Source organism: Strongylocentrotus purpuratus, unplaced genomic scaffold, assembly GCF_000002235.5.
Source record: "Strongylocentrotus purpuratus isolate Spur 01 unplaced genomic scaffold, Spur_5.0 spur5_scaffold_4, whole genome shotgun sequence".
Classification (NCBI taxonomy): Eukaryota; Metazoa; Echinodermata; class Echinoidea; order Camarodonta; family Strongylocentrotidae; genus Strongylocentrotus; species Strongylocentrotus purpuratus.
Window position 1 is genome coordinate 4,959,605 of NW_022145610.1, and position 25,243 is coordinate 4,984,847.

General features: G+C 36.2%; 1 protein-coding gene across 1 annotated transcript in view; it reads right to left on the reverse strand.

The window, feature by feature from the left end:
* Positions 1–362: 362 nt before the first annotated feature.
* LOC762753 (collagen alpha-1(I) chain) overlaps positions 363–25,243 on the reverse strand; it is a 91,439-nt gene continuing 66,558 nt past the window's right edge. Inside the window, exons 30-47 of the mRNA XM_030997448.1 lie at positions 24,280–24,441; positions 22,999–23,052; positions 22,413–22,466; positions 21,517–21,627; positions 20,525–20,632; positions 19,114–19,218; positions 18,382–18,486; positions 16,628–16,684; positions 16,099–16,155; positions 14,575–14,679; positions 13,730–13,783; positions 12,222–12,266; positions 11,094–11,159; positions 10,408–10,768; positions 8,710–8,819; positions 7,777–7,913; positions 7,020–7,164; positions 363–5,600 (exon numbers count right to left, since the gene is read on the reverse strand). Of these exons, the coding sequence (XP_030853308.1) occupies positions 5,454–5,600; positions 7,020–7,164; positions 7,777–7,913; positions 8,710–8,819; positions 10,408–10,768; positions 11,094–11,159; positions 12,222–12,266; positions 13,730–13,783; positions 14,575–14,679; positions 16,099–16,155; positions 16,628–16,684; positions 18,382–18,486; positions 19,114–19,218; positions 20,525–20,632; positions 21,517–21,627; positions 22,413–22,466; positions 22,999–23,052; positions 24,280–24,441 (1,983 nt within the window). The 3' untranslated portion in view covers positions 363–5,453. The remainder of the gene's footprint in view (positions 5,601–7,019; positions 7,165–7,776; positions 7,914–8,709; positions 8,820–10,407; positions 10,769–11,093; positions 11,160–12,221; positions 12,267–13,729; positions 13,784–14,574; positions 14,680–16,098; positions 16,156–16,627; positions 16,685–18,381; positions 18,487–19,113; positions 19,219–20,524; positions 20,633–21,516; positions 21,628–22,412; positions 22,467–22,998; positions 23,053–24,279; positions 24,442–25,243) is intronic.

Below are 25,243 nucleotides of genomic sequence, written 5' to 3' on the forward strand. Positions count from 1 at the left end.
TAGGAATAGCTCTGTGGTGACTCCTTGAGTAGGCAAATAGTTTGTCTCCAGCACAAGAGTTTAGATAGAGGTTCCAGGACTTTGTTTCACATCTTTAGTCCTGATAAGTACATAATCTTTATCCAAGTTTTCACATTATTCACATATTCAATATGAATGACAGGCCTAATGTTGATTTATTATCTCTTTGTAATACTATCCCTCCTTTTTGTTTATAATTTTTTACATTTTAACTACATGCACGATTTCTTATACAAACATTAAAAGTGGGTTGAATTTCTGAAGGCATTTAGCTACATTAGTACTTAGTCAACTCTTCATAATTATATTCCATTCAAATAAGACTCTTAATGCATTGCATGTACAATAAATCAAAATATATTTATTTTCCTTGAAACAGTGTACTGCATAAAGTGACTGACATTGTTCTTAATCGGTAACAAACATAGAAAGTAAATGCAAAAGAAGGCAATTCATTGGCAAGAACTTGGGGAAGGGGTTTGGATGCTGTACATAATTTAGGGTTATTTACCATTTTTACAATTCATAAAAAGGAGAATATAGATATGCACAGTAATTTTACATAACTTAGCACTATCGAAAAGCAACAATTTTCATATTCATTACAAGCTAAAAGAAATATTTCTACAAGAATTCACTATTACAGACCAATCTACCATGCATATGATTCACAAAGGTACCTTTTTATCACAGGACTAATATTACAGTATATACACACATATACATGTCAAATGTTCATCATCTTATGCTACTGCTAAATTTAGAAACTAGTCTACATCATACCCATAGCCAAACAAAAAGAACAACTTCAAAATTACACAAAATTTGAGCACCGAATATAATCTTATTTTTTCTTTTACGGCTATAAATAAACATTTAGAAGTACACAGACTTGGTGTTTTCGGCACTCGGCAGTTTATGGCAAAACAAAAGTTTTTAAGTAGTTTTACCATTTAAAGCAGTCTGTTTGTGAACTTTCTCTCTATCCTCCATAAGGACAAGAAGCATGCTGACATGATAATGAACAAGGAATCACTTTACCAGAGTGGGATTACTTTCTTCTTTCCTACAGAATTTCATTTTGGTTTAAAATATCATGAACAGTACATTTTGAAACCAGTAAAGCCAATCAAATTTCAATCAAATTGTGTTTAAATCAAGCAATTTTAACTCAAATGATCATTTTAACCCACAATGGGATGATTTTCAAAATGCTCATTTTAAAACAATGTAGAAATAAATCCTGCAAATATTCCTCACCTCACTAGCCACCTGTGGAAGCTATTAATATGTATCCATTTTTTAACCATAACATCTCCTCTTTTTCTACATCAAATTTTGATTCAATTTCTTCCTTCTTTTAAACATCATGAAAACAACGAGATGGCACAACATCAGGTGAATTCCTTTATGTTACTGATTCCATATTTGGATAAGGACTAGAAAAAACGATCTCAATCTATATAGTTTCTTACATGTGCTAAACAAGTGAAGTGGGTACTGACCAGTATTACAATGTATTGAATTGTCCATAATAATAAGTCAATGTGGTATAATATACTTTGAACCTACCGGTAATATCTATGACTGCTGATCCAAAGACTCACTTCAGTTTTTTTTAAATGTCATACTTGGGACAAAATTTACTTTCACATTTCGTCAATATATTGTATTCTCTTTTAGCGGAGTTATCGTATGTAGTATGTAAAACAAATGAAATGGCAAACATATTACACGTATGTCTGAAAGAGAAGGCCATATTTTCAATGAATGTATTTAAAACTATTTCTGTGGAAATCACTTGAAAAGGATTTTCATTTCATGGAAGACACAAATGAAAACCACAGCTATACATACATGTATGTTCTGGTATTTCATCACTGATGACCGCATGGGGATTCCCCCAATCAAACTATTTCTTCACAGAGGTCAAAGTTCTCAGCGATATTATTTCCTTTTCTGCTTTAAAGGTAATGTTACATTTTTGGAATTTACTGTACTTAAAGTAGACATTCAAAGAAAATCACAAATACGGGCCATAGTGAATCACAAGAAACTAAGGCCTGGGAATATACGTGCGCTTCTTCTTCAGAAGAAAAAATTGCAATTTTTTTTATCAGGCACCCATCCTCCATAAGCAAACAACATCCTAGAACTAATGAACAGATTTTCAGTGCAATTATTTCTCGATAATAAGAGTTTGATTGATTTGAAACATGAATATATTTCACACTATTTTAAAAGGGAAGTGATGCTGATTCTGATAACCTTTTGCTAAGAAACATTCAGGGCAAGGATAAATGATTGAACAATAAACTTGGAACTTGAATTAAAGCCCACTGAACGTTTGAAATGCTAAGCACGCGTTAGTATATGCAGCTGAATGTACAATGGCGTCTTTCGTACAAGCCATAGTGAAGCTATAACTGATTCCTTTATTTTTATATAACGCTGCAGTTTTCATCAAAATAAAACCATGTTGAAATTTATAGTGAGGGAACAGATCAAACAGTTACATGTTATGACGCTGACGAAGTAAGAGAAATAGGTGAAGAGGAGATGACGAAATAGGCACTGAAAATGTGTGCATTATTATGGGACATTGTCTGCTTATGCTAATTTGGTCCATTACGTGACATCACAAATGATCAGAGAGCTCTTCAAGTGTGAAAGTGGGTGGAATTTGTTTAAATTGATAATCAATATTCGGTAGTTTGAATGTTTCAGTCGGGGAATTTGTATAACCTTGTTCAATCTAATCTTCCTGTATGCAATGATACAAATTAAATCAATATTTAAAATCAATAAATGTCTTCTTTAAAAAAGAGAGGAAATAATCAATTAGGAAATGTTCACTGAGCACTGCGTATGAATCATAGTATTATATGGGTACGTTTTGACCTGCAAATCTAAACAAAATAACGAAAACTTACTCAAAACCACATACTGCATATTGAAATGGACCAATACAACTATTTATGCACAAAATACTGAAGACGGCACAGTCATAATTGATCTTAAATCCTGAAAAATAAATATGATTGGCCTGATCTATCAAAATTGGAAATGAAACAGTCTTTTGTGTGTGTGGTTGGGGGGGGGGGGGGGGGGGAGGGGGGTGAGAATGAAGTTTTGAAAATGGAAACTTGTTATTTTCACTGAAACCGACAAGTGCTTTATTTGCCGCTGTTTTTCTTTCTTCTTCTGAAATAGAATGTACAATGTAAATAATGTCAACAATGCCGCTACAATCAATATGAAGCATGATATATCCTGAAAGAAATATTTATTCTGACCTTTGCAACATAAAAAGAGTAAAACAAGGATCATATACCTGAATGAAACTTCAGCCAAGCAAATCTTTTACATTCATGATCTACAAGTAGCGTGTACTCTGAATATCAATCGTTGATGCACAAGATGAAACACAAGTGAAAGAAGGCTAGTATCTGGTCTGGAATCAACAAACATCCTGGTTTGAAAAATAATTGAAAATGAAATGTTTAGAAAAAGTAGAGAATACTGGTAAAAACCCAAGGAATGTGATCAAACAATAGTTCTAGTCTGAAAATTATAACCAATATATAATTACAAAGTAATTTTCATGTACATATAGTATAAAAATTATGTATATAACAAGTATGAGTTACTACTACAATAGCAGAACATTTTTGTTCTGTTTGAAGAAAACATTAAAGAAAAATATTTAAGTAGCGGTTTCGTCTTTATACAAGCTAGAGACTGAATGGGGCAGATGAGGGAGAAAGGGGTAGCACTTTACATGCATTTTATTTCATTTGAAAGCTCTTCACATTTTTATTTAATTTGAAGGATCTACACACACAACTAATGCTATGTGCACATCAATTCCTTTAAATGTTTATGTGTGCGATTTGATTTGTTCATATAACAATATATTTGTTATACTGTATATTAGTGAAATATGTATCTTTATTTTGCCCTGCGTCTACCAGTAATTTGGCTTTGTCCTGGACCATCGTGGCTCTGTTGTTGAACACGATTCACCAATAAAGTGATGTGTGAGAAAATTATTAAAATACAGGATTTTGGCTAAGTGAACAATACATGTAATTCTGGTCAATAGATTCCCATGATAATTCTACCACCGGGCACAAAAATAACAGATACAAATCAAAATCAATCAGATAAATTGGCACAAAGGGTGCAGGCCGGATCAAAAAATGATTTTTGTTCCCAGGATTTAAAGAACAGTCAATACTACGGTAAGTGAGATCTATCATCTTGGCATTGGAATTTATAAGTATTTGTTTTAATTTTTAGCCAGAGCTCTTTTAGAATTTCCCAGGGCTTATCACCATTCCCAAGTTTCTGGGAATGTTTCTCAATTTGTTTTTTGTTAAAAACATTAATCAAAGTTTGTAAAACATGTTCACATGTCCACTATGTAGATGTAAGTGGGTATTTATTTCTTCACCTTGCTCATTCACTTTACAGTGATCCTATCCTCTCTCCCTTTAATCTTGATTCGTTCCCCTTTCCTTCTCTTCCCTCTATCCACACTTTCTCTATGACCTTTGCCCTCTTCCACTCTTTTGTGTTTTACAGTCAAGATATATGAGTAGACTTCTTCAAATAATGCAGTTGAATAGTCAAGATCTTTTAAAAATCTTTAATTTTGATTCCTTGTTTTTACACTAAATTGTTTTTGTTCATGCTTTTCATATTTCACATGTTCAATCGGTGAGTCAGTGGAATTATGTAATTTTATGTTATTAAAAGTCACACTGTCTAACATAATTATGACAATTTTTGTATTTTAAATGTGTCGTTGAGGTATGAAAGAGTTTGTTGATACATCTTTAGGCAATTATACAAAATTATAAAGTATATGTTGCTCTTTATCTGTTTTGTTGTTGTTGTTGTATATATCTACAAATATGAGCTTGGCTTTGGCACACTGAAATATTCCTTTGTAGTTTACACTGCTGCACAGATAAGAAGGATTGGGGTTTCAATCGATGACATTTATCATAAAATACAATACACAGAAGAAGAAACACAATCTCATACAAACACATTCACAAGATATCTCCTACATTTAAAATATACAAATAAAACATTAACATGACACTCCTCAAGTCCAGGATTTCAACTACAAAGATAATCTTAAGATGACAACAAGATTTTTTAAAGCTGAGCCAAAATTTTATCCCGATGAAAAGAAATGAATTCCTCTTCAGACCAATGCATGACGAAATTTCACTCCTCCAAAAACATCAGTACGTCAGTCATTCATGAGGTATAAAGTCAGCTGAAATGTTTGTAGCTAAGGTCCAGTCACATAGATTGTTCCATAAGAGCACACCAATGCGATCCATCTTAAAACTCTGGTGAATTTAATCTGCCAGGAAAGTCAGTTCTTCTTTGGGTGTGGTCCATAGTGACCTTGCTCATAAGAAACATACCGGTCCCACAGTAAACCCGAATCTCTGGCCACGCCCTCCATATCCTCGAGGAGCAAAATCTTTGATGGGTAGCTGCGAGGGGTCACTGGACCTCAGAGTGAAAATGGACTTCTTCAGCTTTTTGAATAGTGACTGGAATGAGATAATAACAAGGGAAACAATAAGAAAACGTTTATTATATAGCGCACAACACAATATGATATAATGTCCCCCTATGTGCTTCCAAACACATTTGGACATAACCACCCTTTAGCTCCAAATAGCCATAATCAGCAAACAGTGCATTTCAATGAGTAAACCCAGCCAGGTACCCATTTTACAGTTGGCTTGTTTGGTCTGCTAAGATATAAACTAAATGACACTTAAAGTAGATATTCATTGATTTTAAAAACTAACTTTATTTTCATTATTGCAAAGTTGAAACTTTGATTCGACAATGTTATCAAAATTCAATGCTTGGAAACATTCAAAGTATTGATTATTATAAATTACAAAACGCTTAGGCGAGGCGTCAAAAATATCGATACCAGCAGGCTGCCGCCTCACGTATTGGCGCATCGAGGCTGCAATTACGGCCGAAGCCTGGCTGGGGCAATTATTTTTCTTTTGTTAGCCCAGCCGGCTTGCGCCAGGCTGGGATCTGAGGCTCGGTTTCCATTCGAAAGGCGGCAGCCGGCGTATGCTTTTGAACGCCATTTCCTACCGCCAGCGGTAGCCGGCTGAACTAATTTTAAAAATGCAGCCAGGACGCACAAGTGCAGTTAGCTGCCGCTGGCTGGTATATTTATTTTTGACGCCTCGCCTTAAATACAGCCCCGGCATAGCACCTGAAGAGCTCTCTGAACGCTGCTGAGATGTGTGAGATCACAGTATGGACATGACTTGCACAAGCAGACGATGTCCCATGACATCTCACACATTTTCAGTGCCTGTGTATTCATCTTCTCTCGAGTTCCTCCTCTTACTTCACTACCGTCACGATAAATGTATAATCTATTACCTCACTCTAATCCCCGCGCATGGTTTTATTTTGATGACAAATGCAGCGATACAAAAATAAAGGAATGTGTCGCTTGTAAACAAAATAAGACACCATTGTATATTCAGCTGCACACACCGGGGCATGTTCGGCGTTTCAAGAGGGAACAAATGCCGTCCTTAAAATGATTCCGGGGGTTTTCAATTTGAAAGTCTGGTTTCTTTGATTGTTAATTAACCCCTCTCCTGTGTATTTACAAGCAAAAGATTTTAAATGACACTTGCTTGAAATCTTTATCACTGAACAGTATACAACTCACATTTGCACACAAGAAAAAGCATGTTATAAAAGTAGCGGAGATAGTTGATAGTGAAGAACCACAGCCTACTAAATTCTAAAGTTTGATAGAAGCCTAACTACATGTCATCTGATTGAAGCCAGAAGAGCATTAACTCATATACTTCAATGATGAGTTAACACCATTCTGCCTCCAAACAGATGATGTTATGATTACCCCAACCAATCAAAGTTTTCAGTATCACAAAATAATTTGTTTCACTTTAGAATCTTACCTTACATCCATCTTTGGGCACGACATATCCCGGCATACCATGTTCTATTATATCATCATTCTGACCTCTGAACTGTATCGAGTCGTCATAGTTACGAGCCTTATCATTGTAGTATGCAGGAACTCTAAGGCAGTTGAACGTGAATCTGAAATTGATGTGTAAATGTAGATGAAAAAATATCAGCAAATTTCTATTTATCTATATATATCTATATATTTTTCTATCTATCTACCTATAATAATACAAAATAATAATAATACATTACATTTATAATGTTTTAATACCAATGTTTCTAAGCGCAAGAAAAAGAAGAAAAGAAAAGGAAGGAAAGTGAAAGACATACCAAAGTAACATATTGAATTACAATCTATCTATCTATCTATCTATATCAATGTCCCATAGCTTGGGAGCTGATGGGGTGATAGTGTGATAGGATCTTGAGACACAAGTTCTTTAGCTGCTCTCATTAGCTGCTGCTCATGGTCCACAATCTAAAGATAGTAATTGCATTATATTTAACTCTCTTTTAAATATCAACAGCTACTTTCTTTAATTTCTTTTCAATAAACTTAAACAAAAAATATCCAACATGTCTTTTTCAACATAAGATAAAGCATAACCCAGTTACTGACAAAGACACTATTGGTACAAATAAAAGTAATACCAAGGAGAATCAGTAGTCAAACTTTAGTACAGATTCACTATCAATGGCTAAGATATTTTGGAAGTGTGCTAAATCCTCTACTTCATGACTTACAGTTGTGTTGCTGTGTTACTCTTCATATGTAAGAATCTTAGCTGGACAACGCTGGCTTCATATTCTATCTCAAAGCCAGCATTCCAGTCTGAGAACCAGTCGCTGTCGGGGGAAGCCACCCAACTAGAAGGATCTGTCTGTCATGATCAGAAGAAGAAAATATTAAGCAAATTGATGTAATTGAGGAAGAATATAGAAAGGTAACGATACATAAAACAAAGACCTGGTCAAAAACAGGTGTAAATAAATAAAATAAGCACGATAGATTTTCTTCATCATGAGCAAGACGCAAAAAATTGTTATTGATATGATGAAACTCAGGTTTTAAGAAGAATAGATTAAAAAATAACAAGATGGGTAGAAGGGATGATGACACAATGGAAATACATGAGTAAAACAACAGACAATGAAAAGATAAGGAAAAGATGAAGGACAAATGATGAATGAATAAGAAACGAAAAAGCTAATTAATGTCATGTTAAATTTCATGTTATTTGTGAAGTTTTAGTGCCACCTTGTGACGTCCACTCGTTGGGTCAATCCTTTTTGTGTGGCTATGTTCAGCCTTCGTTTTCATTAGCACTCTCCTACCCTGGTTCTTTGATTTGTCTAAATTAAAGAGCTTTAAGGTTTACTTAGGCTGGCGTAATCTCCTTACATGCGAGGTAGCAACATTATGGAAGAAGGGATGAATAAAAGAAGAAAAGATGGATGGACTTCACATGACAAATTTATGACAATCGACAAGGGTTTCATGCTATTACAAAGAGAAGATGAAAATTTCATGGAGAATAGATAAAAAATAGATGAATAAAAGATCAATGGTAGACAAAGAATGGAATTAAAAACTCTATGATAAAAAGAGAATCTTTAAACTGAAACATGTTTTTAAAAGTCTCTACAGAGTAAGATAAACATGTGAGGTTGACTTACTGCAGCTGCAGCTGTAGCGTTGAGACAGGTCAGCCCACCTTGCACAAACTTACAGTTGGCTTGGAATTTATCGTTTGGTGCACCTCCATTCGTGTCTAACCAGTACAAACCTGTATCACAGATAAACAGTCATTTCATAATGATAATACTACTAACTAGCACTTAGTGCCCTCTAAATAGTACAACTATAGCACAGCATTTACAAAATAAATAATATGTGATATTTAGTTTAACTTAAAATAAGTACAAATTAAAGGAATTAAATTAAAAAAAGGGGTTTAACTTCTCTGGGAAGAGATAGATCTGTTTTCAAGACTGTCTTCAATTGGTCTGTGGAGTTTGATGACGTGATGAAAGAATGGATATTATACAGTAGGCTTACGGTTGCACCATGTGAGAGAGAGAGGGGGGGGGGGGATTGGGGAGTCCTGAAGAGGACCATCAGTAATCTTTCTTTCTTGAGTGTGTGTGTAATCCTGAAAAGGACTGTTGATAGTCGCACCGGTTGGAGAGGATGGGAAGTAGGAATGGCTCGAAATTTTGAAGAGGTTGACTATCCATCATCAGGATAGCAGCCAGCATCTAAGAATGGATATTGTTCTATTCGTAGGATGCTCTTAGTGTTACAGTATATGTGCAATCCCCAGCTTTGCTACTGGTCTTTGGAAGGATAAGGAGTCTTAGAAGAGTGGAGATGTACGGCAATCTTCTTCACGCACGCCAGCTATTCTCCACTCCTGATGCCGGATAGTCAACCAGTTCTCCTTAGAACTATAAGCTAAGAAAGATAACCAACAGTCTTTTTCAAGACTACACAAACAGTCCTTTTCAGGACTACACACCCTCAAGAAATATTACAGTCCTTTTCAGGACTCCTTAATCAAGCCAAAGCCTACTGTATATCTACATCACCATGCAAGCCGACACTTACAAGCAGCATCTAATCTTCAATCTATACTAGCATTCGATCATGGAAGGCTTTAATAACAAAGAGTAGGATTTTGAAGAGAATTCTTGAGGGTTAAATGTCATATATCAGGCATTTGTTTTCCACTATCCATATTTGTTAGGATTATCATACCTCAAACAAAATCATGTAGAAACAGGATGTGGAACAAAGCAGTTCATGGAATTTTTTAAAGTAAGATAATTTTCATTGAAGATAAACTTGTATAAGGTAACAATGACAGAATATTTTTGAGGTTATGCAAAGATATCTTTAAAAATCCTATCAAAACAGTGATTCAAAATTTGTTTTGGGGTAATTTGGTCAAAGGATAGAGTTGAGTACAAGATTGTAGTTTGGAATTATATTTGTTTTAGAATTGATGGCAGAGATGGAATGTGAGATTTCATGGATGCAGTTCTACATGGGTGTGGTCATGTTTTGGATCCAATTAACATCTAGCAAATATTGGCAATACTAGCAGAAGTAGGAAATAGGAGCAATGTACATAATTGTGTTTGAAGCACTTGCATGAAGATATCAACTTGGAGTCGGACAAAGATTTAGATTGAATGTAGGCCAGATAAACAATTAGCCCATGATCTGCAATCCAAAAAACATAACAGGTCCATTTCAGGCAAACAAAAGGGGAAAGAGAAGAATCAAACAGAATGTGGGGGAGAGACAGAGAGAGAGACAGACAGGGAAAGAGGAAGACTGAGAGAGGACTAAGGAGTGACAACATCATTTACCATCTTCTGAATCTGGATAATCCATCAGGATTTCTTTGCATGAGACTGCAGGTGCATTCCTGGTACCCCTTGGCGCCTCAATCTCTTCCTCAATCTCCCTAATGATATCAGTGATCACTTCAGGGGTAGGCGTAGGTGCCTGGGTGGTTGGGGGTAACGGGGTGGTAGGTGCTGGAGTCGTGGTCAGGGGTAATGTAGTAGGGGCAGCAGTGGTGGTTGTAGTCTTCTTTTTCTTCTTTTTCTTTTTCACTGTAGTTGTCTCTCTCATTGTTGTTGTGGGTGGAGTCGTCGTAGGGGGTGGCGTTGTTGTCGTGGTGCGTCGCTTCTTTTTAACTGTCGTGGATTCCCGAGTGGTAGGAGCCTTTAAGAGAATAAAAATGAAATGATTAAGGAACATATGTGAACCGTACCTAATACCCTGGCTATGTACATTTAGATGATGACATGGAACCTTTCCTTCATGATGGCAATATAGTTCATATCTTGGAAAATTGATAAAAGACAACAGTAAACATATATCACCTCTCTTGTTTCTACATAAACACTAAGGGCTTCAAAAAGTTTGATGGCATACTACTATATCTCAAAATATCTGTATGCTACTGCTGCTACATACGATCAAGAGATGAAACCACTTATAAACCAGAAATGAATAGAAAGACACGCAGGGAGAGGGTTCTACTCACCAATGTTGGAGGAGGAGCACGAGTAGGGGCAGCTGGACCCGGTGGGCCTGGGGGACCAGGAGGGCCCTGATAGAAAGAGAAAGTGCAAAGATAAATTTACTAACGTAATAATAATAATAATATTTCGTCCTTATATAGCGCATTTCAGGACCGCAGGCCCTCTCAATGCGCTTTACAGATATATATTATTACCCCGGTCATCGGATTCAAGCTTACTCGCACCAAGGTATGCACATTCTCCACTCCCTGGTGAGCATTCCAGCCAGTCGCCATTTTACAAGCGCCATTGCTTATCAAACCACATTAGCTTTCGCATCCTACCAAGTACCCATTTAACACCTAGGTGGAGAGTGGCAAATGTAGATCGATGTCTTGCCAAAGGATATTAGTGCCGCAGTGGGACTTGAACCATGGACCTTGTGATCCACAGTTCGCAGACATATCCACTCGACCACGACACCTCTACTAATGACAAAATACATCAAACCTTGCCTGATTTCTGCTGGAAAGGATGTAGGTAACTGGTGGATGGAAAACAATATTCTAAAATATACTTAAATGTATGCTATAATGTTTCTAAATTGGTATAATCTTTGGTGTTTTGATATATTTCATCATGTAATTTTCTACAAATTCAGGAATTTCTTTCTTACAAATATAAAGCAAATTTAATATTGCTCGAATCAAATTTCTGTCAAGTTTCTTATTACACAAGACGAGCTGTCATTAACCTTGAATAGAGTGTTCTTTCAGATAATATTATTTAAAATGTTGTGAACTCATGATCATATTATGTCAGAAAATATTTCTTCTAAAAAAACTAGCGTGATAATCATTTGCACTTTGATGACTTTAGGCAGTGAAACAGGATCAATTTACTTTGTTTCTCAATATCTAAGGGCTGTGAGATTTATCTCTTAAAGGCACTATGTTCCATTTAGTGAAGAACAAAATATGGTGAAATCTATGTAAAAAACAGGAAAAGGGAAAGTTCCCTTGTAATAAGTGGAGCCCTGTTTTACCTAAGTTTGTAATTTTGTGGTTATTCAATTGTTTTGCAATATCAAGGTATTGCCCTCAATAATCCCTGTAAAAACATCACAAACTGATTTGTTTGTTTTCACTTACTGTTCTTCCTTTTGGTCCCAAAGCACCTTTGTATCCTTTTGGCCCCTAAAAGATATGATGTAGTCACAAAAATCATTAAAATACAGGCAATACTGAAAATTATACAATAACACTGACCTTCATTTAGATTCTGTCTTTACATAATATACAGTTGAAGACTATAACCAAAAATAGAAATAATAATAATAATAACAATAATAATGATAATAATAATAATAATAATAATAATAATATTAATAATAATAATAGCCTAATAGTCCACTCCAAATTTTATTAAACCGAAACGGAAATTCTTTTTTGCCCAATTGATCGTGAGCCCGGCAGCCATTGAGCAGCGCCAGATCGACGTTGCTCTATCCCTTACTGTTGAACGCCTAACAAGGTAGCAACAACTCCCATCTTTTAACGTCGTTTGGTATGACGCGGCCGAGGTTCGAACCCACGACCTCCCGGTTGTGAGGCGGACGCTCTACTGACTGAGCCAACACTCCGAATAGATAACACAAAATAAAAATACACAAGGCAACAAAAACTGCAGTTTTCTTTGTGGATTTCTTTTTTTTTTCTCCCTCCTTTTCAATTTCTGTAACTCTGTTAGATCTTCTTAAAAACATCAATGCAGAAGGCATTTTAGACTATCCTATCCAAAATCTATAACCAGTCAAGCGTAGAGAATGTGTGGGATAATACTGTTATTATTTTCAGTTTATCATTCATAAGATATTGTGATAACAAATACTTTACCTCTAGCTCCCTCCACATTATATAACACATTATCATTATGTTTTGTATATCCTGTCCATTTTATATTAATATATGTACCTTTAAAAGAAGGGCTACTCTGATTAATTCAGTTCAATTCATTTTATTTTGCAATATAAAAATCAAAATATACAAAGTAACAGTAACTATATTTACAAAGGTTATTATGTGGGGCTTTCCATGAGGGTTGCAAAAAACCTGTGAATTTGGATCGCCCAATAGACTAAATTACAGCACTTTATCAATTTCCTACTGAAAATAATCAGGGTTACATAGAATTGCTGCATCAAAAATAAGTATACTTTCAGTACATGGAGCTTTATAGGTAGAAAAAGTTTGACTCCTTCAAAACATCATAATTTACGAAAATTAAATAATTGGGCTACAAATTATTAATATACCAGTATATTTTTTCAGCACATAAATCAATTCATGAAAGGATGAGATCATTACCTCCATCTTACATACGACATCACACAGAAACTAGCTGGAGATAGGACTTTCACTATAACTGCATCTAAATATTGAAATAGGCTACCTTTAATACTCAGGCAATCACAATCTGTCTCTTCTTTCAAAAAGGGACTTTAAAACATTTCTTTTTTGTAATCCAGATTTTTAGGATTCTGTAAGTTTCATTTTCATTTTCATTTTTTTGCAGGATTCTTCTTGTTGTAAGCGCTTTGGGCCACTCTGGGAAAAGCGCAGTATATAAATAATAACAATAATAATAATAATTAACTCACCCTTCGACCATCTCTTCCTGGTTTACCTCTGGGTCCTGCATTACTCTGGCTACCCTGCACATTCAAGCATCAAGAAGGTCATCTTATTACATAGTTTTAACACTTTGGTTGCTTTCCTCGCCTCTATGCACAGTTGCTCATTTGCCACACATGCCTTTATGCACAATACACCATGCACCGATTGAAGGAAGGATTGCTTTGTGCAACACAATGGCTTTGATAAACTTCCCATTTCAGTCTTGATTAGCTCCATGACAATCTTTTTAATACTGGTATAGATTAATCTTGCACTGGAAACATTTAAATGATCTTTAAACCTTAGGTTTTACATGATTAATACAATGTGGCACAGGGAGGAAATTTGTGTGGCATATAAAGATTTAAGCTATTTTAGTTCTATACATGTCGACTGCTTTTGTCAGGAAAACACTATAGTAAAATTCCAATGTATCCTCCTATCATGCATCTCACAACAGTTATGAAAACAGTAAATACCTTTAAAGTAAGATCAATGTTACAGGCTGGTACAATTAAACCTGTATAAAAGACCACTCCAAGGAGACAAGAAAAGTGGTCTTTATAGGCAGGTGGTCTTTACATACAGGTTCCTTTATTATAATTGTTTCAATGAGAAACTATGCTCAAGTGAAATGAAAAATATGGTCTTCATAGACAGGTGGTCTTTCTATACAGGTGTATGCTACATGCATTGCATGTTTGACTGTAGTTTTCCTGGAAGCATCAGTTATCTGTGTTGAAGATACTTACATGCACCAGGCCTATCATCTACTCAACAAACAATAATAGGCATTTAATGAGATGAGGAACATCAAGAAGAGACTTACCTTTTCTCCTTTGATACCATCAATGCCAATGCTTCCCTTGAACCCTTGTGAACCTTTGGGGCCCTGTGGGCCTGGTGTAGGGGGTCCTGGGTCACCTCTCTCACCCTGTTAGGAAAGAAGCAAAAGACAGATCATAATCAAATTTGCATTAACACAATAATGATGGATCATTATAATAATGAATACATAGCACCATACCATGATATTTCCATCAGATATTACATAAAACTTGACTTCCTACATGTAGCGTCATTCAAGGATAGGAATAGAATATTACATCATTTTCTATGCATACTACATAATATAGTATAACTCTGAATATTTATATAATACAGACTGGCCTTGAGGGAGATACCACATATATTTCCCAAACTAGACTCATATTGCCCCTAGTCAAAGACGAGGGCAATATGGGTCTTGTGAGGGAAATATATGTGGTATCTCCCGAAAGTTAAGCCAGTCAATATTGTTATTATTATCTAAATCAGACATCAGCAAATACATACATGACAATCTCATAGAACTGAACAAACTTTGTCAAACCAGCACTGTGCATCCAGCTGCTTGATAAATTTTTTGATACACTGCAAACAGTGTACCCAATTTGGTGTGATTATTACGTCACAATAGAGTGCGCGCAAAGTGTGCCGGTTCTCGTACGCATAATAGATGCGCAATGAAAATGACAAAATACGGCGCGGTGAATATGGCCTTATATTTCATGCTTTTTTAACGCGTAAAGTCCATAGGCTTTTTCATGAAAGGTAAATATGGTCTCATATTCCCCGATTAGCCCTTTTATGATTACAAACGAGTGTAATATGATTTTGTAAAACCACTGCTCAGATGTCTGATCTGGGTAATAATTATATAATATTGACTGGCCTTGAGGGAGATACCACATATATTACCCAAACTAGACTTATATTGCCCAGAGTCAAAGACGAGGGCAATATAGGTCTTGTGAGGGCAATATATATGGTATGTCCCGAAAGTTAAGCTAGTCAATATTGTTATTGTTATCTAAATCAGACATCTAGAGCAAATATATAAATCAACCATGACAATCTCAAAGAACTGAACAAACTTTGTCAAACCAGCACTGTGCATCCAGTGCTTGACAAAATTTTCAATACACTGCAAACAGTGTGCGCGCAAAGTGTGCAGGTTCTCGTACGCATAATAGATGTGTAATGAAAATGACAAAATACTGCGCGGTCAATATGAGACTATATTTACTTTTTTTAAGAGTAATGTCCATAGGCTTTTTTATGGGAGGGTAATATGGTCTTATATGTACTGATTAGCTCTTTAAGATTATAACAAGTGTAAATTGATTTTGTAAAACCAGATGTTTGATACAGGTAATAATTGTCCTTATTTGGTGGCAGCAGTGGGATATTACTTCTGAAGATAAGAAGCCGACTAATATTAAAAGGAAATTGACTGCACAGCAATTGTCACAACAACATGTGTCATACAACCCAATTTGGCCCAGCTACCTTACTTCTTCTTCCGCCTTACCTTGACTGTGCCTGGTGGGCCAGGGGGACCTGGGGGTCCAGGAGGACCAGGAGGACCCTGAATAATGGAGTGTGAACAAAGCATTCATACTATTAAAAATAAACTAGAAGAAATTGTGGAAATGGTTATGAGATCTATATCAGGGCTCCATTTTAAAACTTACTTTGTGGAATCTGAAGCACAAAATTGGACATATGCAAGCACCGGAAGTTATAATTTGTAATCATTACTACTAGTATACACACTATATTTTGTTATTTTCCATTGTTATCATTTGTCCTGATTTATGTTTGTTGAGAATGTGACATATTAAAGCTTACATCTAAAAGTATTCAACAAAGGCCCTAATTCAACCAGTCCATCTTTCATTCTTGATATACAAAAAACGAATAAAACACATCAAATTTACAAGGGGTATGCTCAATTTGGTGTTTAACTGAAGATGTATTTCTTGTAAAGTACACAGATTTATGAAACCAATCAACTGCAGTTCACAAAAGAAAAGCTTCAAAAACTGAAAAAGTATTACCAGTGGTCCTGTTCTTTTGCCTGGTGGTCCTGGTCTACCTGGTGAGCCTGGAGGTCCCTACACACACAAAAAAAAAGGAAAATCAAGATGAAATAAAATTATAATCAGTGTCAAAATTAAATTTATGATGCATTTTTTCTTCTGTAGCTTTATCGTCAGATTATCAGGCAGGTGTAACAGAGGGTCATTCTGCTGAAGAATCTACTTCACATGTCGCTAGGTTCTCTGAAATTGACAACATTTCTGAAGATGGGGTCTGAAATTTGATTTATATGTCATATCCAAACAAATTCTGCTTGCGTGACTATCTTCCAGTGTGGTTACTGTAGGAGATCATCAACACATTTCTGCTCTATATCGTTCCCTACGTGCCTTAAAGATACTATGTCCCTTTTGCAGCCAACATCAAATTATGTAGAACTTTGTAGGAATTACGAATATGTCATGTATGTCTTATCTGTGAAATTTAAATGTTAGCAGTGTCCTAATATTGAAATTATGCGAGGAAACCAGTTTACTTACTAGACTTCACTGTCAGACACTATTGAGTGACTGACTGGCTTTTTTCTTCTTTGGTAACAACATACATAAAATGAGCTGTAAACGGTACATGAGCAATTGCCAACATCAATAACCCACTTCTTGTAATGGCCAAAATAAAACTGATTGAATCTTTGCGCAGCACAAAACGTACGACCCTTTGGTTCGATGGTCTGAAAATCAGACTATTATTTACTGGCTCTATAGCTCTTAAGTCGATTCGACAACTAATAGTTGTTTTTTCCCACTTTAAGACATTTTCAAGTTCTAAATTAGTATTATCTTTCAAATGCCGTTGGAATTTAACCTTTTCATTTTTTGGGCCTGTAAAAGGGACACAGTACCTTTAAGGTGGCTATTGTCACGCGCCTAATCAAAGCATCTAACTTGGATCGAGATAACTTAAAGAACTATCAACCCGTGTTCAATCTACCTTTCCTGTCGAAGTTAATTAAAAAAGCTGATTTTCAGTCATCTTATCAACATCATAGCACCGAGACTAAATGCACTGTTAAAAGTCACAAAAATAATATCCTACAGGCTATGGACAGGAGACATGGTGAATTTATCTGGATCTCTTAGCCATGTTTGATGCAAAGTAGATGCAAAGTAGCATGTAAACTATCAACTCCACGGTCCTATGATTACATTGTTCTGCAAGGGTCCGTGGTAGGGCGACGTCTCTTTTGCATGTACACTTATTCAATACCAGATGTAATCAAGCAGTAGATGGTTATGTGCATTTTCATTCATATGCAGAAGATGTGACACTCTCAAGTTTTGCAGATCCTAAAATGATGGGATCTGCGAGCCAAGCTCTTCTTTCACTATCAAGATGAAACGGATGGTTTGGGATGATTACCATTGCTATTATAATTTTGAAATCCCCTCTTGTCATTGGTGAGAACCCTGATGAGCATTATACCTAACCCTAAACCCTTATCACAAAAATAAAGCCCACAGCATAGGTTGGCGGTGGTGTACCAGATAATCTCTCCTCTTTTTCACCCCTTTGAACCCTGAATCTGGCTACTGAGGAGCCAGCCAGGGGGCCAGGGAGTCTTTGTTCTCTCTTGCAAGGTCCCATGTTTTCCTACAAATAAGAGTAACTGATCAGCAATGGTGTATCTTAATCTATTGCTTACAAGAACCAGGTGGTCCCTGTATCAATCACATGGCAATAAGAAGATTCAGTAGTCAATGGGTTAACTTACCTGCAGTCCATTATCTCCTCTATCGCCCCTATAGCCCCTAGATCCAGGCACTGACGGTCCAGGGGGTCCAAAGGGTCCTTGTTCCCCCCGGGGTCCCATGTTTCCCTACGGATGATAAGACAATAGGAACAGGTGTTTTTAAAGAATGTAAACAGTTAACATATTTGTTCACTGACAAGTAAAAAAAAACAGTATAATTATAGCTAGTTTTGTTATTCAGATATTTCAGTGGCAAAATTTGGAAGACAAAAAAAATGAAACCTAAAACAAGGAACAAATATGTCTTTCAGAACATTTTCCCATTGCAGCTACTTATTTGCTCAATTGTTTCCCCAAGCATTTTATGACAGATTTATGTCTTGTATAAATATTTTTTGATGAAAAGTTGTATCCAAGGGTCTCTTTCACCCTCATATAAAATAAAAGTGATTTCTGAGTAGACTAGTACTAGACTATTGGTACGCATTGGTATGCATAGAATAAGGTTTGCATGGTATCCAAGTTCGACTGTGGTTACGTGCGTAGGGTTTTCCGTTATTTGTTATTTTCTTCATACTCTTTGACCATTAAATGCATAGAATGCCAAGTAAACGCTTTTTAAGGTTGATTTTATTTCATTCATCATAAAACTATACACAAAAGTTTGTTGTTGTTGATTATAGTAACCTTTAAAGCCCAAACACAGAATCACTGCACATACAAGAAAGAAGAAGATAAAGGAAATCTTTAAACCTTTTCTCCTTTAAATCCATCAATACCAGGAGGGCCGGGTGTTCCATCGAATGCATCATCAGTCTCACCCCTAGGACCACGTTCACCTGGTATACCTTGTAAGCCCTGCCATGGAAAGATTACAATCACAATAATAATAATAAGAAGAAGAAGAATATTTAGCTTTTATATAGCGCTTAATACAAATGTCTCTAAGTGCTTTACAAATATATTATTACAATAAAATCAGCAACTACCAAAAAGTGGTATCAAAAAGAACTAAGAACTCTGGGTCAGTGTACAATAAGTGGATTTACCGAATAAATGTTTGATTCAATATTATTGTACTGCTAAAGTCTAACAAATTAATCGTCAGATTTTTTAAATTTCAAAGTCATATATAAAACTTTGAACCTCTTACATATACTTCACAAAGATATTGTCTATATCAGGTATATTCCATTTATATATTTTGGTTGGGTGATGGTTTGCAAATGCCTGACACTAAATATATCTCACAATTCTTCTTACCTAGTCTCCCCATAAATCTACCGAACTACTATGTAAGACTTTTGTCTTTCCAAAATATGCTTGACTCTATTGGAACTATAAAGTCCCTTTACTTGGTCTCTTAAAGTCTTAACAATTGTTTTGTAAGACAGTCATATCTTTTTAAAAACTAAGAAAATACTTCTGAACAACTATTCCACAGAGGTTTCATCTTCCTCAGGTTAACAAATTTTATTTTGCATTTGTTGGGGTATGGCTTTCAGAAGAATGCTGAGGGATTCCATGGACCAATAGAGTGAGAATAAAGTGAGTTAATGTGAAAAGAAGATTGATCCTCAAGATATGGATTAAGCATATAGGAATTGTGGGACATCTGATACAAAGGAGGTTAGAGAATCTGCACAAGAAAGATCACAGGAAAGAGACATTAAGGAAGATGAGTTATATATGTATGCTGCATCGTCTGCAGAGACAGCTTGAGGACAACTATAGAGGAGTGAAAGACCAGGGGGCTGTTTCACAAAGACTAAGATCGACTTTAAGTTGGACTTAACTACAGTATGGCAGGCCATCATTCATTCCACTGGTTGCTCTAATGGTCTCTCAATTATGATCTTTAGATAATATTTTTCATTCAATAATGAACTATCAAAAAAGGTAAATTCTGTAGATTTGTGACCACGATTTGTACGTCCCTTGAGAAAAAAATGCCAGCAAATGGTGAGAGCAAACAGTGGCATAAACGGCCTGACCTAAAGTTGATTTTAGTCTTTGTGAAACACTCCCCTGAGAATGGAGCTCCTGGTGAAGGCTGGAAACAGAGAGTTGCAGAATAACATGATCACTAAAGTCAACAGATATGGCATCTAGAAAGAAGGTAATGGTTTGCATATGTCTGATGATATGTTAAAACTCTTCCTACCTGGTCTCCTTTTTCACCTTTGGCACCATCTGCTCCAACCCCTCCTTTCTCCCCATCTACACCCGGCACTCCCTGCACTCCACGGCGACCTCGAAAGCCCCGCAGTCCCTGCCTCCAAGAAAAAACAACATTTGCCTTGAACTAATCAAATCAACATCATCAAGGCACATAGAGAGACTATAGCTCATGATTCATTGTAGAAATTCATCTTTAATCTTATAATCATCATTATTACATAACACACAATATAACCTTTCCACTATAAATTTAATGATTGTCTTTCTCTTTCATCAGGTTCCAATCACTTGGGGGGGGGGGGGGGAAGGGGTGAAATAAAATACAAGAAAACTTGATAAATTGTAAATGGGGGAACTGCATCTTACAATTCCGGTGTGAAATATTTGGGAAGAAAACAAGGATATAAGATGGCGTAATATGTAATTATGGCAGGGACGGCACTTACACTTACCCATGCAGCCTGGATCCCCCACTGAACAGTGTTACTACACATTTGGGACCAGTTTCACACAGCCTTTTTTCAATGACAAATGACAAAAATCAGTGACAAATTTGCTTATAACCAATCAGAAGCAAGGATTTCAGTAGCTTATAACAAAAACTGTCATTTGTCACTGATGACAAGTTTCTGTGAAACGCCCCCCGGATCTGCTTCCTTAGCCGGGATGATATCAAACCTTCACATCATACTAACCAAAGGGCCTCTATCGCCCCTTCTACCAGGGTATCAAACCTTCACATCATACTAACCAAAGGGCCTCTGTTACCCCTTCTACCAGGGTATCAAACCTTCACATTATACTAACCAAAGGGCCTCTATTGCCCCTTCTACCTGGGTATCAAACCTTCACATTATACTAACCAAAGGGCCTCTATTGCCCCTTCTCCCAGGGTATCAAACCTTCACATTATACTAACCAAAGGGCCTCTATTGCCCCTTCCACCTGGGTATCAAACCTTCACATTATACTAACCAAAGGGCCTCTATTGCCCCTTCTCCCAGGGTATCCATAGGCTCCAGGCTTGCCAGGTGTGCCCTTGTCTCCCTTGTCCCCTTTCTCTCCTGTTCTACCCCTTTTCCTTCCCTGCAAAACAAGTTGAAAATAACAAATTTTGAAGATGCTTTTTTGTGTGGGTAATACATGTACTATAGATACATAAATGTTAGATGTAGGAACCTATACAATAGATAATTCTCTCAGTCCTCTCCTTAAAATTCCTCTTAAAAATAAACAGATTTTGATGATTATCTTTTTTGTAATACGAACTGTTACATAAAGGAAGAATTACAGGAGAGAATTATGTCAGTTCACCTAAATCTGATTTATATACACGGGCCTGTAAACTACTCAAATTTAATTCTGATGCTGGGCTTAAGCTTTTGTGAAAAAATAGGTGTATCGAAGGACGTTATTCTTAGGTTTTCGACCAAGGGTTGGTTTAACCGAATTAGTAGAATGCAGATCATAGTCCCTAGAAGGATGATGGCTTTAAATGTTATGAAGTTTCATGGTAAAGATATTTCTCAGGAAATAAGTTTTTGCTCTCACTCTAAAACTTTGAGATAATGAAACAAATGAGTCAGAAATATGTCTGAATCAAAAGGGATATTAACTTTCCACATCTGCTTCAATCCAGGGTTGGATCCCTGCTCAGGGCATTATTAATTACGTCCATTAGCAAGGTGTGTTACCCAAATGTATCCCTCTCAATCCAGGTGTGCCTAGAGTCATCAGGAAAAGCAGACTTCATACTCATGAGGCTACCCTAGGTAGACAAGACCATACCAGTATATCATCATCATCATTATTCATTACAGAATTGTAGAATCTGAGAAAAATCAGATTTCTTTAAGAAAACAAGTACTTACTCTTAGTCCCAGTGCTCCAGGCCTGCCAGGAAGACCTAGTTCACCATCTTCACCCTGAAAAAAAAAAACATCATTTTTTTTCAAATCTCTTCTTTACTACCAACTCCAAACAGCCGGATACCAGACATAAATCTGACCAAACAAAAATTGCTGTACCCCAATGGCAGAGTTGGTTTGACATGTAACTGAGGTATTACAAGGAAGACTTGCATTCTAAGCATCATGAACATATAGAGTTGAATTCCTTTCATTTAGCTCACAGTATCTTCTTTCATTTAACAGATCTTCTTTCATCCACTTTTGAAAGTTCACTTCATGATTATAGTATGATTATTTTTTATTATTTAGATGTAGTATATCACTGCATATAATTTCATTGTCTTTCATTTAGTATGATCATATTTACTTCATTTCATGATAATTCTTTTCACCCTGTCTTATTGATCATTTTTATGCAATACTATATTAAACCAAACTAATTTCAATTTCATTTTATTATCATTCTGCCCTGTCCCATCCAGCTAGATCCAGTCTTGTCTAGTTTTAATTCAGTAAAATTCAGCCACATAAAAAAAAGAGCATTCACCTTGTATCCAGCGATACCATTTAGTCCAGGATTTCCATCAATGCCAGGTTCTCCCTTGAAATATATAAAGAAACGAAGATAATCAAATGAAGTAATTTATCCTAGTAATCTTACATATTAGCACCAAACCATATTTACCGAATATGATTTCAAAGAAAACTATATCAATGTGGTCTTTTCTTACTGGTTATCTTACACAATTTGCTACAAACAAGCACTATTCCATCACTACTGTTCCATCTCTATTTAAAAGAAAACTATATCATTGTGGTGTTATAAACAATAACAAGAAATACATCCAAATCAAAATATAATCAAAGTTTCGGTTCAGTATAAAGGTTCACAAATTTTATAGAAAAGTATACAGAAAAAGCCACTCTCACATGACCATTTTGACTTAAGTCATTAATACAAATGTAGATTCACAAATTACTTTTGAGTAAATTGAAAATTAATTAATTATTTCACTTCTGACAAAATGGTCTGGTCTTGTTCCTTACTTATTCAAAGCTGTGTGGAAAAATTCATGGTGATCAATTGCTCTGTAACTGAAATGTTGAGGAGGAAGCCAATCCCCGTCCACAACAAAAATCTCAATAAAAGTCTCAAGGTTAAAGTTTGATATCAGGAATACATTAGGCCTGTTTTCATTAGCTCAAGATTGCCAAATAACCTGCTATTTCCAGACTCGAGATATAATACCAAAGCTCAAAATTGCGTCTTCACCAGACCAATATGCTCATCACAAACTAGCTCGAAAAATAAACCCAAGATTGGCACATACGCACTTCAGAGACCGATTGTATGACCAGCACGCAGAATTAGCATTTTACCCGTGCTGTAAAAGATGTGTACAAGTACATGCGGCAGACCGCATGTGCTACGCGTCCCATCGTACACACATGTACAGTTTATTTACAAACACGGAAAACCGAAAATCATTGTGCATAGTGGGATCAAGAAATTGACTCCGTACTTCGGTCCGATGAAGATGGGTGCAAATTAGCCAGCTATTTTGGAAACAAGACCAAGATTTCTCGGGATATTATCTTGACCAAATATTCCGTTAAGGGATAGTTAAAATAGTGGGTTATTTGCCAATCTCGAGCTGATGATGACAGGCCTATTGTATAAGACAAAGAAGTCTGAAAATGGCAGCAAAAAAGAGCAGCCTAATCTTATACATTGCACGAAGTTTCCTGCAGGTTCCCTGCAGTAAGTTAGTAGACTGTGCTAGTACTGGTGGTACAAGCTAGAGCAGATGAAGAGAAACTGACTCACCAGTTCACCTTTGGGTCCTTGAGGGCCCTCCTCTCCCAGAAAGCCCTCCTCTCCTCCTATACCTACATCTCCTTTGGGCCCTCGAGGACCTGGTGGCCCAGGATAGCCTGGGACCCCCTGTGGTCCAGGGTAACCTTCATAGCCATCTGGACCCATCCTGCCCTTCAGAAATGTAAACATGGGATATGCATAGCAACATTGAAAGAAAAAAATACAATTGTAAGCTAGTTAGAGCCACAAAAAGGAGCTGAGCTTTGAAAGGAGATAAGTGACAGAATCTCATATTCACACAACAGATTAACCTGCATTAGCTGAGACACAAATAGGGATTTTCAATAAAACTGACTTTCCAACCTCCATCATATTACAGCTTTTCTGCATCATCGACATGTATGGAGATTAGTCAAAAGAAAATTCTCACAATCAACAGTTGCCCAGGTGTCATTTACCCTTTCTGTTGGGCAATGCTATTGGGCAACCCCAAATTTATGCCATTTGTAGTCCAATTTGTCGCTGTTTTCATGAAGTGACGGTAGTGAAAAAAATTGCATTCACTTTGCATTATGATTTTCCTCGCTACCGTCACTTCGTGAAAACAAGGACGAATTGATAACTAATAGAGTTTTTAAAACAGACAATGCCATTCATTGTTCTGTGAGTACTATCTCAATACCTTTTTAAGGACTAATGAAAATTGAATTTGACAATCTTATAAATTATCAACTTGTCCATGTAGCAATAAACATGATTGAAAGAAAGTTGAGCTGATGATCTGGTTAATCAGTATTAAGGCCCATAAGTAGGTTAACAGGTGAGTAAAACAAGTAAATGCAATTTCATGCATCTGTTTGTATGTTGTTTTTATTTCCGTATAATAAAATCTGATACAAATACATATAAAATAATCATACAGAGAAAAAGGGACCGTATACGGCTGGTAGCCCATATATGTATAAAAATGGGT